This window comes from Lacerta agilis, chromosome 10, assembly GCF_009819535.1.
Source record: "Lacerta agilis isolate rLacAgi1 chromosome 10, rLacAgi1.pri, whole genome shotgun sequence".
NCBI lineage: Eukaryota > Metazoa > Chordata > Lepidosauria > Squamata > Lacertidae > Lacerta > Lacerta agilis.
In genome coordinates, this window is record NC_046321.1 from 9,998,070 (window position 1) to 10,014,047 (window position 15,978).

The 15,978-nt window shown below is 47.9% G+C and overlaps 1 protein-coding gene across 2 annotated transcripts; it reads left to right on the plus strand.

Annotated features, from left to right (window-relative positions):
• Positions 1 to 7,330: 7,330 nt before the first annotated feature.
• On the plus strand, positions 7,331 to 14,896 carry ECHDC3 (enoyl-CoA hydratase domain containing 3). 2 transcript variants are annotated; one of them, XM_033162993.1, is made up of 5 exons: positions 7,331 to 7,544; positions 9,724 to 9,875; positions 11,423 to 11,520; positions 13,038 to 13,238; positions 14,240 to 14,896. In XM_033162993.1, exons 1-5 carry the CDS (start codon positions 7,363 to 7,365, stop codon positions 14,552 to 14,554), a joined length of 948 nt encoding a protein of 315 aa, XP_033018884.1. In that variant the 5' UTR covers positions 7,331 to 7,362; the 3' UTR covers positions 14,555 to 14,896. The 2 variants fall into 2 exon arrangements, with proteins under 2 accessions (XP_033018884.1, XP_033018885.1); XM_033162994.1 differs by having other exon boundaries at positions 7,333 to 7,544; positions 9,724 to 9,845.
• Positions 14,897 to 15,978: the final 1,082 nt, after the last annotated feature.

A 15,978-nucleotide genomic window follows, 5' to 3' on the forward strand; every position in this document is an offset into this window, starting at 1 on the left:
AGCAGCCAACATTCTCCTTTCCCTTGTTATTGCTACTGTTATTACTGTTTAGTCCAGGCTTCCTCAACCTCGGCCCTCCAGATTTAGATTTAGTGTCAGGAGTATAACGTATTCCTGGACACAGCAGAGTTAACCGCAGACTTTTCTGGAAGCTTCTGGCTGTTGTGTAATTAACTGGACAGCACAATGCAGGAACTCAGCAACTCACTGGATAACTATATACAGCATTTATTGAAGCAACTAGTATCCATAAGTTGCTATGTACAGACTTTACAAATAAAAGAAACAAAACATAAAACCTCTCCTCTCTGTCTCTCTCTCTCTACACTGACCACTTTCTCTACACCAACCACACAAGCTCTCACACAGAGCTCACTCTTTAGGAACTCATTGACCAATCACAGGCCATTGCTAAGGGTCTAGAGAAAGAGCAGATCTGGGCTTTCTGCCAACTGGTAATTGCTTGAAGATAGACAGCTGAATTTCTGCATGTAGGCAATTTGAAATCTCTAACAGTTTTTAGCCTACAACTCCCATTCCCATGATCCCTAGCTAGCAGGACCAGTGGTCAGGGATGATGGGAATTGTAGCCTCAGAACATCTCGAGGGCCAAGGCTGAGGAAGCCTGGTTTAATCACTTGTTACCCAAAGGTCTCCAAGCGACTTACAACACATTTAAAAATGTAAATGCATCAGACCATCACACACACACACACACACACACACACACACACAACAAAATAAAGCAACCCTCATAATGGGTGTAGGGAACTTGGCAGCATGCTGGCAGCAAAACAACACCGTCTCAGTTTATCAGAAGCCTGGGAGGGGGGAGGTAAGTCTTTACTTAGTGCCAAAGTGATGTCAATGAGGGCACCAGGTTGAACTTGCTGGGAAGAGCATTCTGCAGACTGAGAGCCACAAACTGAAAAGGCCTGCATAGGTTCATGTTGGGAGAGCTGTTCCAGAAAGTAAAAACGACCCATTGTAAAACAACAGTAGCTAAATCTGGGGCAGAGAACCTTTGGCCCTCCAGGTGTTCCTGGACTACAACTTCCGTCATTCCTGACCATTGACCATGCTGGCTGGGGCTCATGGGAGCTGGACTCCAACATTATCCTGCAGACCACAGGTTCCTTCATCCATTCCTGGCCAAGGGCAATGGGGTGGAAGAGTTATTCTAATCCACGCCCTCCTGGTGTAGGAAAAAAGTTGTTGTTGTTGTTCAGTCGTTCAGTCGTGTCCGACTCTTCGTGCCCCCATAGACCAGAGCACGCCAGGCCTGCCTATCCTTCACTGCCTCTCGCAGTTTGGCCAAACTCATGTTAGTAGCTTCGAGAACACTGTCCAACCATCTCATCCTCTGTCGTCCCCTTCTCCTTGTGCCCTCCATCTTTCCCAACATCAGGGTCTTTTCTAGGGAGTCTTCTCTTCTCATGAGGTGGCCAAAGTACTGGAGCCTCAACTTCAGGATCTGTCCTTCTAGTGAGCACTCAGGGCTGATTTCTTTAAGAATGGATAGGTTTGATCTTCTTGCAGTCCATGGGACTCTCAAGAGTCTCCTCCAGCACCATAATTCAAAAGCATCAATTCTTCGGCGATCAGCCTTCTTTATGGTCCAGCTCTACAGTACTGGGAAAACCATAGCTTTAACTATACGGACCTTTGTCGGTAAGGTGATGTCTTTGCTTTTTAAGATGCTGCCTAGGTTTGTCATTGCTTTTCTCCCAAGAAGCAGGCATCTTCTAATCAACCAAGAGTCTTTAAACACAGCTTTAAAAAGAAAGAATGAGACCACAAGTTGTGTGCTGTCCATCTAAGTCATAGACTAGATCCACTGAACTCAGTGTGTTTATTATTTTTATTTTTTACATTTATAGACCACCTTCATCTTCCAAGGAGCTCCAAGTGCTGCACACGGTTCTTCCTCCCCCCCCTCCCCATTTCATCCTCACAACAACCCTGTGAGGTAGGTTCGGCTGGCCCAAGCCAAGGTCACCCAGCGAGCTTCATGGCTGAGAGCGGAGATTCAAGCCATGGTCTCCCAGGTCATAGTCCAACACTCTAACCGTTATGGTACACTGGCTCTTCAAATACATTGGTTTCAGTGGGTCTGCTCCGAGTACAACTGGTGTGGAACAGCACACCCATTGAGTAAAGAAGTTGTTTCCTTTGGCCAAGGATGCCTTCTTCCTTTTATCATCTGCAATACAACATTCAGAGTACATGCACACACACTCACGCACACAGAAATTCCCCTGGCCTGTATAGCTCCATGACTCAGTGCCAGCCGAACCTGTACAACAAAAATAAGAATGCTACCCTCTGGCCAGAACCTTCTGCACACACCTGATGTGTCCCAATCGCTGGTGCAACGTGCCCCGAAAGGTACTATTCAGGAATCCTGTTGACATGCTTACCATACTGAGTCTCGATTAGATCACTATCAGTCTTGCAACTGTGGCCTAGTTCTCACAGAAGGAATCGGTAGCGGCTACCCTGGCAGCAGCCTGAGAATAGCAGGTGATTGACTGATTATTGATTATTGAATTTCTATACCGTTTGATAGATTTAAAATACTTCTAAACGGCATAAAGAAAACTGAAGCAACAACAGACAGCGTAAACAAAATATTACGAAAACACACAGTTACGCATAAAAACGGCACATCAATGCAAAGATGCTAATACATAAAAATCAATCTCAGCTCATTTTCCTTCTAGCACACCTTCCCTCTCAAGTTCCAGGTTCTTGCCCAGGATCCAAACAAACTCTCAGCTCAAAAGTCTCACCACGAGAAGAGTTCCTGGAAACTGTAGACATCGCCAGAGTCCCTCACTTTCTGGTAGAAGAGGCAGGCTACTTGCTAATCTCCTGCTATTATTGCTTGCTGGAGGAGACTCTTGAGGGGCCCATGGACTGCAAGATGATCAAACCTATCCATTCTGAAGGAAATCAGCCCTGAGTGCTCACTGGAAGGACAGATCCTGAAGCTGAGGCTCCAATACTTTGGCCACCTCATGAGAAGAGAAGACTCCCTGGAAAAGACCCTGATGTTGGGAAAGATGGAGGGCACAAGGAGAAGGGGACGACAGAGGACGAGATGGTTGGACAATGTTCTCGAAGCTACCAACATTAGTCTGACCAAACTGTGGGAGGCAGTGGAAGACAGGAGTGCCTGGTGTGCTCTGGTCCATGGGGTCACGAAGAGTCGGACACAACTAAATGACTAAACAACAACAAATAGTGATTAATAAATGTATGGGGTGTTAGCGGATGAGTAGTACCTCTGGTGGGGACACATCGTGATCCTTTTGGGGTAGTTTGGCCACCTTTGGTCCCCACCAGAGCCCCACTCAGCTCTCACCTGTGACTACTAGAAGATGTCAGCATGAGACAGCAGTCACACCCCGGAAACAACTTTGACTGGCTGGCTAAACTAGTTGAGGGTAGCCGATGGGTCTCAAACCCTTGGTGAGTTAGGGGCTTCCCCTGCATGCAAAAGCAGACTCCGGCACATTGACCAGATAAGGTCAATAGTGGGTCCAACGGTCAAGATTGTGGTTTCTGTACGTGCTGTAGAGGGAAGTGAGGGGCAGGTGGTGCTTGTCAGTTTGGGAGGGGAGTGTGCTGGTCCCGTGGGTTACCTGAGAGGCAAGGTCAAAGTCCAGTCCATGGTCAAAGGTTCAGCATAGAGACAGTCCGTAGTAGCTGAAGCTGGGTGCAGGGCAGGGAGTCAGGCAAAGTCAGGAACAGGTATGCAGGCAGGGAACCAGGGCGGGTCAGGAACTCAGGCAGGAAAGCAAGACAGGTCTCAAGCAGGAACTACCAACCAACAATGTTGCTCCCGCAACCTGGGGCGGGGTCTGGCTGCCTTTTATCTAGAACGGCGTAACGGATGGCCCCGATCCCCTGGCAACTCATTTCCTCCCCTCACCTGGAGGCGAGCACTCTTCCTGCGAGTACTCAGGTCTCTCCTTCTATCAGCCCTGTGTCTCTGCAGCTTGGGAGATACCTGTGGGGTACAGGACCCAGGAGCCGCCTCAGCCCCAGCCGGCAGTGGGCCAGCTCCTGGTGATGACCCCGGCTGATGGCAATGAGGTATCCCCTGCATCTGGAACCAAGGCAGACTCAGGCCCTAGATTCGGCTCAGCTGAGTCTTGTTGCAGGGGAGGCTGAGCAGACTGAGGCTCCTCAGGACAAGGCCCCAGACTTGGTTCACCCGATGTCCCAGGCAGAGGGTCCGGTGCAGGCTGCGACTCCTCCGGCTCCGAGTCCGAGCCGGAGTCCCAGGCCATCACAGGGAGCCCGTTTAAGAGGAGGAAAACTCTGATCCTAAACCTCTGCTGCCTTGCGGGATATCTTCAGGAGACGACAGGCTAAGGAGTAAACCTTACACCAGGGGTCAACAAGGTTTACCTCGCCTGAGCCGGTTCACTCCCGTGGAGATCGCTCCGTGGGCTGGATCGCGTCTGCACAGATGTGATTTTCAGCACCTGCACAGGTGCAGACGTGATTTCCGGCGTCTGCACAGATGCGATTTACGGTGCCACAGAAGCGAGTCCCCACTCCGCGCTGCGCCGGTTTAGCGCAGCGGGCGGGGACTCGCTGAGCAGGTAGCTCAGTTCGGGGGCCATTTAAATGACCCCCGTGGGCCGCTTGTGGCCCATGGGCCGCAGGTTGCCGACCCCTGCCCTACACAAATCTGGAGCGAAGTCCCTAAGGCAATTGGATGGCGCCTTGTCCGCCTCCTTCCGGCAACTCCTGCAGCCAAGCTGGTGCCAGACGTCTTGCTCTGCTTTCCTTTGGACCCCATCAGTGAGGCCGAGAGGCGGGGGTCTTGTCGTCTGGGCATCACAGGACCTCCGCACGCACTGCCCAGGCTTGCGCCCCAGGGTGGTCACTTATACTTACAGAAATTCTAATGTAATTGTGGCTGTGAAAAGTGACCAGCCCTATTAGCTCAGGTCTTGCGAGGTTTGGGAAGTGAAGCGGTGAAACAGAGATTGCAACTTGGACTAGAGCAAAGGTGAGCCGGGAAGGAACAGTGGAAAGGCAGAGAGGGGAAGCAATTGAAGAAGCAGGGATTTGATGAAACAGGTAGCTTTGCAAAAGGAGAACAAAATTAGAGTGCGCTATTATTTTACTGGAAAGTGCTGCCCTCTAGCAGCTAGGTGCAGCATTTAGTAAGTATAGTAAGTTTATGTTACAGGTGGGTAGCCGTGTTGGTCTGCCATAGTTACAACTAATCACCAAACTTAAAACCATGGAAAAACCTGGTCTGAACAAAGACATTAGATTCTTATCTCATTATACATGACAAAGCTATCTTTAGCCATCTCACCCCTTGCCTTCCCTGCAGGACTAATTGCAGCCGTCAACAGGTTTTCCACACCTATGAGCTGATCACCCATTCCCACCACCCTTCTGAGTAATACCCCTCCCCACTCCCTCACTGTATTTAAGGGTTTGGTGACTTCCGTCTCAGTGTATCTGAAGAAGTGTGCATGCACACGAAAGCTCATACCAAGAACAAACTTAGTTGGTCTCTAAGGTGCTACTGGAAAGAATTTTTTATTTTATTTTGTTTTAGTAAGTTTATGTTTGCCTTTATATTAAGTGGAACTGGATTTATATAGTTCCAGTTACAGGTAGGTAGCCGTGTTGGTCTGCCATAGTCAAAACAAAACAAAATAAAAAATTCCTTCCAGTAGCACCTTAGAGACTAACCAAGTTTGTTCTTGGTATGAGCTTTCGTGTGCATGCACACTTCTTCAGATACCAAGCTCATACCAGGAACAAACTTAGTTGGTCTCTAAGGTGCTACTGGAAGGGATTTTTTTTATTTTTTTTTTGTTTGGATTCATATATTAATACCTAATATGGTATTGCAATGATTGTAAAAGATTTTTTGGCTTCCTTTGCACACATTTCGTCCTTAAGCGAATTGTGACAGGCTATACGTTTTGCATTCATTGACATTTCTCACAAATGTTTATAGTTTTCATTCTTTCTCTTGCCTATAAAGCATTCCTTTTCTCAAAGACCTTTGGCTAATTAAACAATCTATGGCATTTAAACAATCTATGAGGGGGATGTTTTTTGTAGTTTGTTTATTATGGTATGTATTTTTTTGTTTTTATATTGCAAGCCACTCCTTGATCTTCGGGTGAAGGGCAGTATAGAAATTTAAAGGATGTGGATGATTGTAACGAAGGTGATATGTGAAAAATTTCCCGTGTGAGGATAACATTTCAAGCAATTATGCATGGCATGGAGAAAGTGGGGGGAGAAAAGTTCACGGGGAATTCTCCAGTGGGTGCAAATAAAGGGGGGGGGATGGCGACATGGAACTTTAAAGTGCAGGCCTGTGCTTGTAAAGAGTGGGGCAAAAGCTACTGGGTATGTTTAGCCTGGAGAAGAGGAGACAGGGATGGAATATTTGTTGTTTAGTCGTTCAGTTGTGTCCGACTCTTCGTGACCCCATGGACCAGAGCATGCCAGGCACTCCTGTCTTCCATTGCCTCCTGCAGTTTGGGGGAGAACACTATCCAACCATCTCGTCCTCCGTCGTCCCCTTCTCCTTGTGCCCTCCATCTTTCCCAACATCAGGGTCTTTTCCAGGGAGTCTTCTCTTCTCATGAGGTGGCCAAAGTATTGAAGCCTCAGTTTCAGGATCCGTCCTTCCAGTGAGCACTCAGGGCTGATTTCCTTCAGAATGAATAGCTTTGATCTTCTTGCAGTCCATGGGACTCTCAAGAGTCTCCTCCAGCACCATAATTCAAAAGCATCAATTCTTGGGCGATCAGTCTTCTTTATGGTCCAGCTCTCACTTCCATACATTAGGCCTACTACTGGGAAAACCATACCTTAACTATACGGAAAACCATACCTTAACTATCTTTTAATTTCGTGACTGCTGTCACCATCTGCAGTGATCATGGAACCCAAGAAAGTAAAATATCTCACTGCCAAAGACAACAGGGATGAAATCTAGACACATATTAAAAAAAACGCTGTGAAATGCCATCTAGTGTCACACTTAAAACACACTTAAAACGTTATACAGTGGAAAGCAATGCTGTTTTGGGATCTAAATTGATCGATTGAGATGTAATTTGTTCCATTTCCTGAAATATTTTTAACCAGAAATTTCTGTGGGAAAGCGCGCCTTGGTTTTGGAACTCTTGGGTTTTGGAACGGACTTCCGAAACGGATTAAGTTTGAGAATTAAGGTACCACTGTAGCAGAAAAAAATCAGTTTTCGGCTGTCCTTTGGCAGCCAGCAGGGGTCAGCAGCTTGAAGAGCCGCAGCTCCTCCTCCTGCTCCTCCCCCGGCCCGGACAGGGGACGGAGGTTGCAATGGCTGCAGCTGCTTTTGCAAAAGGCGCCGGGCTCTGCAGCGCGAAGCTCCCGCGGCCGCTGCTCCGCACCCAGCGCGCGTTTGCAAGCGGCGGAGGCGGCGCGCCCGGGCGGAGGCAGCAGTGCCAGCAAGTTCCTGCGGAGCCGAGGCTGACTCGCACGTGGCAGCAGGATGGGATCAGGTGGGCCGAACAGAGGAAGAATGGGCTTGTTTATTTCATTGGTGTTCCGCTTTCCCTTCCAAAGAGCTGCAGGAGGTTGGCGTGCACGGTTCTTCCCCCCCCCCCGCCCGTGCACCATTCTCCATTTCATCCTCACAACCACCACGTGAGGTAGGTTAGGGATCTGAAGCCTGGTCTCCCACGTCCTAGTCCGACGCTCTAACCACTGCTCCCCACTGCCTGTGATGCACGAACGGATCCAGAGAATTTGGGTTGGGGAGGTTTGCCAGCTTTCCCCCCCTCCCCAACTGCTCATCCCTTTGCCAGGATCAAGTTTCTAGTCCCTTTCAAGTCACTTAAGCTTTTACGTCATCTGGAAAGAGAGAGTGGGTTTTGTTTTGTTTTTGACAGGGGAATTGCTTAGGGAGGGGTGAAGAAACTGACCCTCCTCTAGGTTTAGGGAGGGGGCAAACTCCTGCCCTCCCTGACCATTGGTCATGCTGGCCGAGGCTGGTGAGACTTGGGTTCCAACAACATCTGGAACATGTTCCCCTGCCCCTCATGTTGCATGAACGACTGTTGACTTTTTGAGGGTTCCGCTCTTTTAAACATATGAGCATAAGAATGGGCAAGATCCTGCGGTGAGCGAGGGCTAGTCTGGATGACCTTTGGGGGACCTCTTCTGACTTCAAAATTCTGTTGTTCCTACTGCTGGGCAAACATGCTCTATGTGCAGACGATGTTGATTGTGCATGAGGCCTTCTGTGTGCAATGGAAATGCTCTGCCGCTGAGCATTGTAGTTTACAGAATATATTTGCGTGAGCTGAACTGGGGAAAGGGGCAAAGGTGGCACTTTAACAGTGGACTTTGAAAACCCCATTGCCCAAATAAAACTGGAGCTGAACCAAAAACGTAGGCCTGCTTTCCTTTTGTGCCTGCAACATAGGAAGGAGGCTCTAGTCCGGGGGTAGGCAACCTAAGGCCCGGGGGCTGGATCCAGCCCAATCGCCTTCTAAATCCAGCCCGCGGACGGTCCGGGAATCAGCATGTTTTTACATGAGTAGAATGTTTCCTTTTATTTAAAATGCATCTCTGGGTTATTTGTGGGTTATTTTCAAAATATAGTCCAGCCTTAAACATGGTCTGAGGCACAGTGGACCCGCCCACGGCTGGAAAAGGTTGCTGACCCCTGCTGTAGTCTTTACAAAGCTCCCAAATTCTGTTATATCACCTCAAGAGTAAGACGAATAATGATTATAATAATAATAATAATTTATTATTTGTACCCCGCCCATCTGGCTGGGTCTCCCCAGCCACTCTGGGCGGCTATTTTGATTCCAGCAAAGAACAGTGACTGAGATTCGAGCTTTACCTTCAGAAGGAATGTTAATAGGCGGAAAAGTTCCATTAATCTATAATTCTAAAATTTTAATCTTAAATTTTCAGCCTAAAAGTAAGTAACAATTCCATGAATTGATTGTAATTTTATTTTATATTTATTTTATATTAATGCTATATCCGATTACGGATTGTCATTATCTGTTTTCTGGTCTTTGACCGTAATAAAGATAATTGATTTTGATTTTGCATGCGAGAAATGGAATTCCTAGAATCAGGCAATTAAGTTTTGGAAGTCCTGTATAATATGCAGCTGGTGTGCTTGCCTTGGAGTAAACCTCGTTCAGTGTTGCACTGAAGTGTGGAAACTTAGGCCGGGGGTGGGGGGGGGCAATGCAGTCCTGCAGGCCTCTCAATCTGGATTCAAGACTCTTTCTTTCTTTTATATTATAATTCAGGACTCTTTCTAGGCCACAGTTCTCACTGGTCTTGCTTCGCAGCCGGAGTGGTTCCCCCTGGTTGGAATGTGACCTTGAACTCTGATAATTAACGCCTCTTGCTTGGAGGCCTGGCAAACATGTCTGTATGTAGGAATTCCTGTACTCGCACAATGTACAAATATGAATTTTACATTGCTGCTCCGCCGACTTTTGCTTCTGGCTCCACCCACCACTGAGCAAACCGTGTTTTAGTGTGAATGCATACCCACGGTTTCATGATGTAACGTGAATCATATTTTTACCGGAGAGGTTATGCATACTGATACAACACAATCCTTGGTTACCCACAAATCTTAACACGGTGCAGCAGACAGCTACCGGTATGTATGAAAGCATCTCTCATAAAAATTTTGTTTCACAGGAACATTGTTTTGAACAATCCTCTCAAGAGAAATGCGCTTTCGCTCTCCATGATACGTTCCCTCCGTGAGGATATTCTGCACGATATTGAAAGCACCGATCTGAGAGTCATTATAATTTCAGGTATTTTGCTCATCAAACCTATGAGGGTAGGTATGTAACTTTGGGTTTATATATTGTAAACCGGTCTGTGAGCCTCGGATAGAGAAATTTAATAGATAGCAGTAATAGTAGTAGTAGTAATAGGGTGGGGAAATTGATCTTAAAAGACCATTCAAATAATTTGTGCCACCTTGTCATCCTTGAACAGTCTTTTGACTAAGGAGAGACTTGTCTTCACTCCATCTCTGACACCTCCATCTATTCATCCCCAGATTCCACCCTCTCTTACATATCTTCAATATCCGATCATATTTAATTTCTTCCCCCTCTTCGGACACCTTTTCTCGCCTTTCTGCTTTTAAAGCATCTTTAACTATTTCTTTTAATGAAACCTTTTAATTAGGGTGAAAGAGGAGAGCGCAAATATGGTCTGAAGCTCAACATCAAAAAAACTAAGATCATGGCCACTGGTCCCATCACCTCCTGGCAAATAGAAGGGGAAGAAATGGAGGCAGTGAGAGATTTTACTTTGTTGGGTTCCATGATCACTGCAGATGGTGACAGCAGTCATGAAATTAAAAGACGCCTGCTTCTTGGGAGGAAAGCAATGACAAACCTAGACAGCATCTTAAAAAGCAGAGACATCACCTTGCCGACAAAGGTCCGTATAGTTAAAGCTATGGTTTTCCCAGTAGTAATGTATGGAAGTGAGAGCTGGACCATAAAGAAGGCTGATCGCCGAAGAATTGATGCTTTTGAATTATGGTGCTGGGGGAGACTCTTGAGAGTCCCATGGACTGCAAAAAGATCAAACTTATCCATCCTTAAAAAAAACAGCCCTGAGTGCTCATTGGAAGGACAGATCCTGAAGTTGAAGCTCCAGTACTTTGGCCACCTCATGAGAAGACTCCCTGGAAAAGACCCTGATGTTGGGAAAGATGGAGAGCACAAGGAGAAGGGGACAACAGAGGATGAGATGGTTGGACAGTGTTCTCGAAGCGACTAGCATGAGTTTGGCCAAACTGCGGGAGGCAGCGGAGGATAGGGGTGCCTGGCGTGCTCTGGTCCATGGGGTCACGAAGAGTCGGACACAACTGAACGACTGAACAACAACAACAAACGATTTCTTTATTTGGCTATATTTGCTTTGCCACCAGACGTTCTTGCGCTACTGGGGTGTGTGTGTGTGCATCAGCCTTTGGAGGGCCAGTGGGAACATTTGGGATTTTGAGAAAGTGCCGTGGGCACCAGACCGCAAAATGGCAGCGACAACACAAAATGGCTGCCACATCTAAAAGAACAAAAGAGGCAGACCTCCACAAAATGAACAGGGCTTTCCTCCTCAGAATGGGGGGGGGGGGTAGGTGGGTGTCCGGTCCTGGCATCTAGTGAACCGTGGGCATGTTTTATCGGGGGGAGGGTGTGTGTAAGAGATGCTGAGCAAACAGGAAATGGAGGACTGCAGCTTCCCCATCTCTGCAGTAATGTGTGTGTCGGCCTGTCGTTCTCTGGGCAAGGATTTGGTCATGTCGAGGGCACAAGATGCACATAAAATTCTCTTGCTTCCTTTCACATGCCTCCCCCCCCCCTCCACGCAGGAGAAGGTCCCGTTTTCTCTTCTGGGCACGACTTGAAGGAACTGGCGTTTGAGAAGGGTGAGAAGCACCACAGAGAAGTCTTTGAGACCTGCTCTGAGGTGAGATGGTCCACATCGATGCCGCCACTGTTAAAAAGCTTTCATTGTTAAATATCTTTCACAATGTCCAAATTAGACTAAAGGATGTTGAGAGACAAAATATTGTGGCAGCAGTAAATAAAATTTGCTCTCCCATATTCTATGATTTAAATATCCTAGATAGCAGGGTCAACTATGTCACTAAACTAATAATACCAGCCCAACGTAGGGCATTTATGTTGGCCCGACTGAATATCTTTCCCTCGGCATTTGTCAGTGGTAGATATCAGAATATTCCCAGAAACAAGAGATACTGCAGATGTTCCCTGAATGTCCCGGACACTGTAGAGCATATTCTCTTTTATTGTCCACTACACAGTACGCTGCGTAAACGCGTGTTGTCCCCCCTTTTGGACGGTTTGGATCCGCAGCAGGGTGGAAGTGTTGGATTCTGTCTCTCTGACATTGACCAAGGGGTGACTGCGGGGGTAGCCGAGTTTTTGGCAGCAGTGCTTCAAGGAGTACTTTAACAGGAAGAAATTCTAGATTTTACTAATATACACATACGATCAGCCTATGAGTTTAAATGTTGTTTCTTTGTGTATATATATTTTAAAGTTCCTGTATGTGATTCTTTCTCTCGTGATTTTACATGTAAATGCCTAATAAAGGTTTGATAAGTAAGTAGCTCGCCTGCCTGGGTGCGGTTCATCGGCTTCCATCATGCCACAAAATTTTAATTGGATAGTTTGCTCAAAAAAGGAAACACACACACACACATGTTAAAGCATTGCTTGAGCTTTTTGAGGGCCTCTTCAGGGAGATAGAATCAAAGGAACAACATCTGGCTGAGTGTTGGCAGACGTAGGAACTGAGTAGCCACAGAAGTTGCACAGAAGACCCAACTGCTAAGACCTGCCCCTTGAATAGAATTGGAGGACTCTTAACTTGGAACAGGATGGTCCGAGCGTAAATTTGAGATGGGTTAGGGGCCATAGATTTGAGAGGTTTTCTGTATTTGACTAGCAATACATCGGTGTTGTATTATTAAATGCGTTCATCTGCCGTAACAAAAGCCACAAAGGATCTTGTCATTAGAAGAATACGGGTGACACTTTTTCTCAATAATACTGATAAGAATAAGATTTATATACCACGCATTATCCAAAGATCCTAGGGCAGTGTACAACATTTGCAAAATAATTCACGTAGCATAGTAATAAAGGCAAGCAAACAATCACATCATAATAGTCCCGCCCGCCCCCCATTTAAAAGACCGTAGATTGTCTAATAATGGCTGGAGGCCTGCCTAAAGACATGCAATGATGGTTCTTGGTAAGCCTCTCTGGGCAGAGCATTCCACAAATGGGGAGCCACCACAGAAAAGGCCCTTGCTCGTGTTGCCACTCTCCAAACTTCTCTGGGAGCGGGGGCACAGAGGAGGGCCTGAGATGCAGGGTTTGGGTCGGTTCATATGGGGAGAGGCATTGTGGTCCTGAGCACCTGCACTTAAAAAAAAAAAAACTGCTTCCTTACAGGTCATGACGTTGCTCCCCAAACTACCTGTCCCTGTAATCGCCAAAGTCAACGGCTTGGCCACGGCCGCCGGCTGCCAGTTGGTGGCCAGCTGCGATATCGCTGTGGCCAGCGAGAAATCCAGGTTCGCCACACCGGGAGTGAACGTCGGCCTGTTCTGCTCGACGCCTGGAGTGGCCCTGGGGAGATCTCTCCCGAGAAAGGTAGGCCTCTTGAAAAGAAGGGGTTTGTTGCCGTACTTGGTTCCCTTGCTCTACTCGCTGCGAGCAGATAGTCCCCAAACACGATGGTCATGTTGGCGCCTGAACTGCAGGTGCTCCTGGGGGCTTCAGAACTGTGGCCGTGCCAAAGCATTAGGCGGAGCGAGGCCATTGCCTCAGGCAGCTAATTTAAGATGTCTTGAGAAAGGCAGCGGTTTTCATTTGTTTATGCTGTGCATTTTGAGGCACGCTTGTGGGACTTTCTGCCTCGTGCACTAAAATAACTTGGTCAGCCTTCGGTTGAACAAGGTGGGAGGGAGACATTTGCTGTTCTGCCTTGGGCGGCAAAATTTTGGGCTCGCCCCACTGATGATTAAACTGTAATAATTTGCCTGTGGTCTGGCAGTATGTGCACAGCGACTTGGTCTCCATGGGCCAGTCATCCATGTGGGGCTCATTCCTCTTTTTTCATCCCATGGGATTTCCCAACATGTATGTACTATGGCCCCCAACCAAATACTATGATCTTCTGAGTACAGTCATGGGGAATCTCTGACCTGAGGTCCAAATGTAGCCCTCCACACTTCTCTGCCTGGCCCTCATCACTCTCTCTCTCTCTCTCTCTCTCTCTCTCCCCACCCACCCCAGGCCACTCTATTCACTGGCCTTGCTTCACACCTTCCCCCAATTTCTTTTGACGGTCTAGAAGAGGGCTTCCCACACTTGGGTCTCTGGTTGTTTTTGGACTACAACTCCCATCATCCCCAGCTAACAGGGCCAGTGGTCAGGGACGATGGGAATTGTAGTCCAAAAAACAACAACAAACAGCTGTGGACCCAGATTTGGGAAACTCTGCGTCCTTGAAGTCTGATCATGATTCTTGCTCGCCTGGATGAAGACTAGAGAGGGATGTGTGAGCAGAATCCGGCCCGCTGTGCATTTTGCATTCGCCGCTCTGTCCGCCTGGCCCTTAATTTCTTTGTTTGTGCAACAATTCTTTCCAGGTTGCGATGGAGATGCTGTTGACAGGAGAGGCCATGACCGCTCAGGAGGCCCTTCTGCACGGGCTCCTCAGCAGGGTGATCCCAGAGGACAAGCTGGAAGAGGAGACCCTGAGAATCGCCCGCAGGATATGCGAGAGCAGCCGGTCTGTCGTGGCTCTGGGCAAATCTACCTTTTACAAGCAGATGGAGCAGGACGTCGGCGCTGCCTACAGAACGGCCTCCCGGGTCATGGTGGAGAACCTGGCCCTGCAGGATGGGCAGGAGGGGATCAAGGCCTTTGTCTCCAAACGCAAGCCGGCCTGGTCGCATTCCTGAACCGAAACCTCCCATGGGATGCCCATCCTCTTTTAAGAGCCAAATCGATAGAGATCGTCGTAGCTGGTGCCTTCCCTCTCTGAAAATCCTAGGGGCTAGCATCTTCTTAAATGCTATCCCTTGATTATACAACAGGTCCGCCTTCGAAAATGACCGTCTGCCTGACACACATTGATCTGTTAATCTGTAGAGGTGCAGTACCAAACAGGAAAGTATCAAAACAAAGTGGATTTTAATTCAGGCTGCTTTCGATGCTATGTAGATATAGGGATATAAAGAACTGCCTTGACACTGAGCCAGACCATTCAGCCAGTACTCTCGCAGGCAGCCTCTTTCTTCTTCTGACTCTCCTCCTTGAGTGTTGTTGTTGTTTTAACTGGAGATGGCAGGGATTGAACCCAAGGCCTCCTGTGCAAAGCATGCCGCTAGCCTTAGCCGCTTTCTGAACGGCATGCCAAGTCCCACCCAGCACTGTGGAACTTTTTAAAGAAGTGTTGTCTATATTAGCTACTTAGATCTGATTAAGATGATGGGGGAACCTGATGTTGTTGGACTACAACTCCCATCAGCCCCTGTTGGCATGGCCGATGGGAGTTGTAGTCTGTCAACAGCTCAAGGACCACAGGTGCCCCTTCCCCTGTTTTATGTGTTGGCATCTCTTGAGTCTGCAGTCCCTCCTGTCTTCCACCATGGAGGGGAGAGCCGATACCTATCTCCAGCTGCCGTGGATCAGAACACCCCCTACACACATGTCCCATAAGTTATATCCCGAGTTATCCTGCCACATTCGTGCGGGTTTTGGAAACCAGCCTTGGATGAATAGTAGGTTATCAATAGTCAATTATCGGAAGGGGGAGAGGTGTGTGTGGCCTGGGATTGCCCAACCTGGTGCCCTCCAGAAGTTGCTGGACTACAGCTCCCATCATTCCTAGCCTGCAAGGGCCTGCAGACAGGAGCGATAGGAGTTGCCCTCTGAGGGCAGCAGGCGGGTGTAGGCAGGGCCTTGGGAGCCAGACTGGAGGGGAGGGTGGCTGGAGAAGCTCAGAAGAAATTCATTCTTGGGGGAACGGGACCTGGATCAATAAGACAATGACAAATGGCTACCAGGTTTGCATTTTCAGCAAGGAGCTTCTCAGCAAAAAAAAAAAAAAAAAGAAGAGCTCTAGAAATACTTTGCAAATGTTTCTTTTCTTTTCGAGGAGCCCCTGATACTCCCTGTTCCCCTCGCCTTGATCTTTATTAGATCTTGGGTGAATCGCATAGGAGTTTTGCTGACGGCAGCTTCTCACCAAGAGTCTGCCCAGCCGTGATCTTCCTCGCTGCTGCGTTGCACCTGGATAGAGAGCGGACGTGGTTTATTTCTGCAGCTAGCCCCATTTCATAGACTGATAAGAGTTGGAAGGGACCCTGAGGGTCATCTAGCC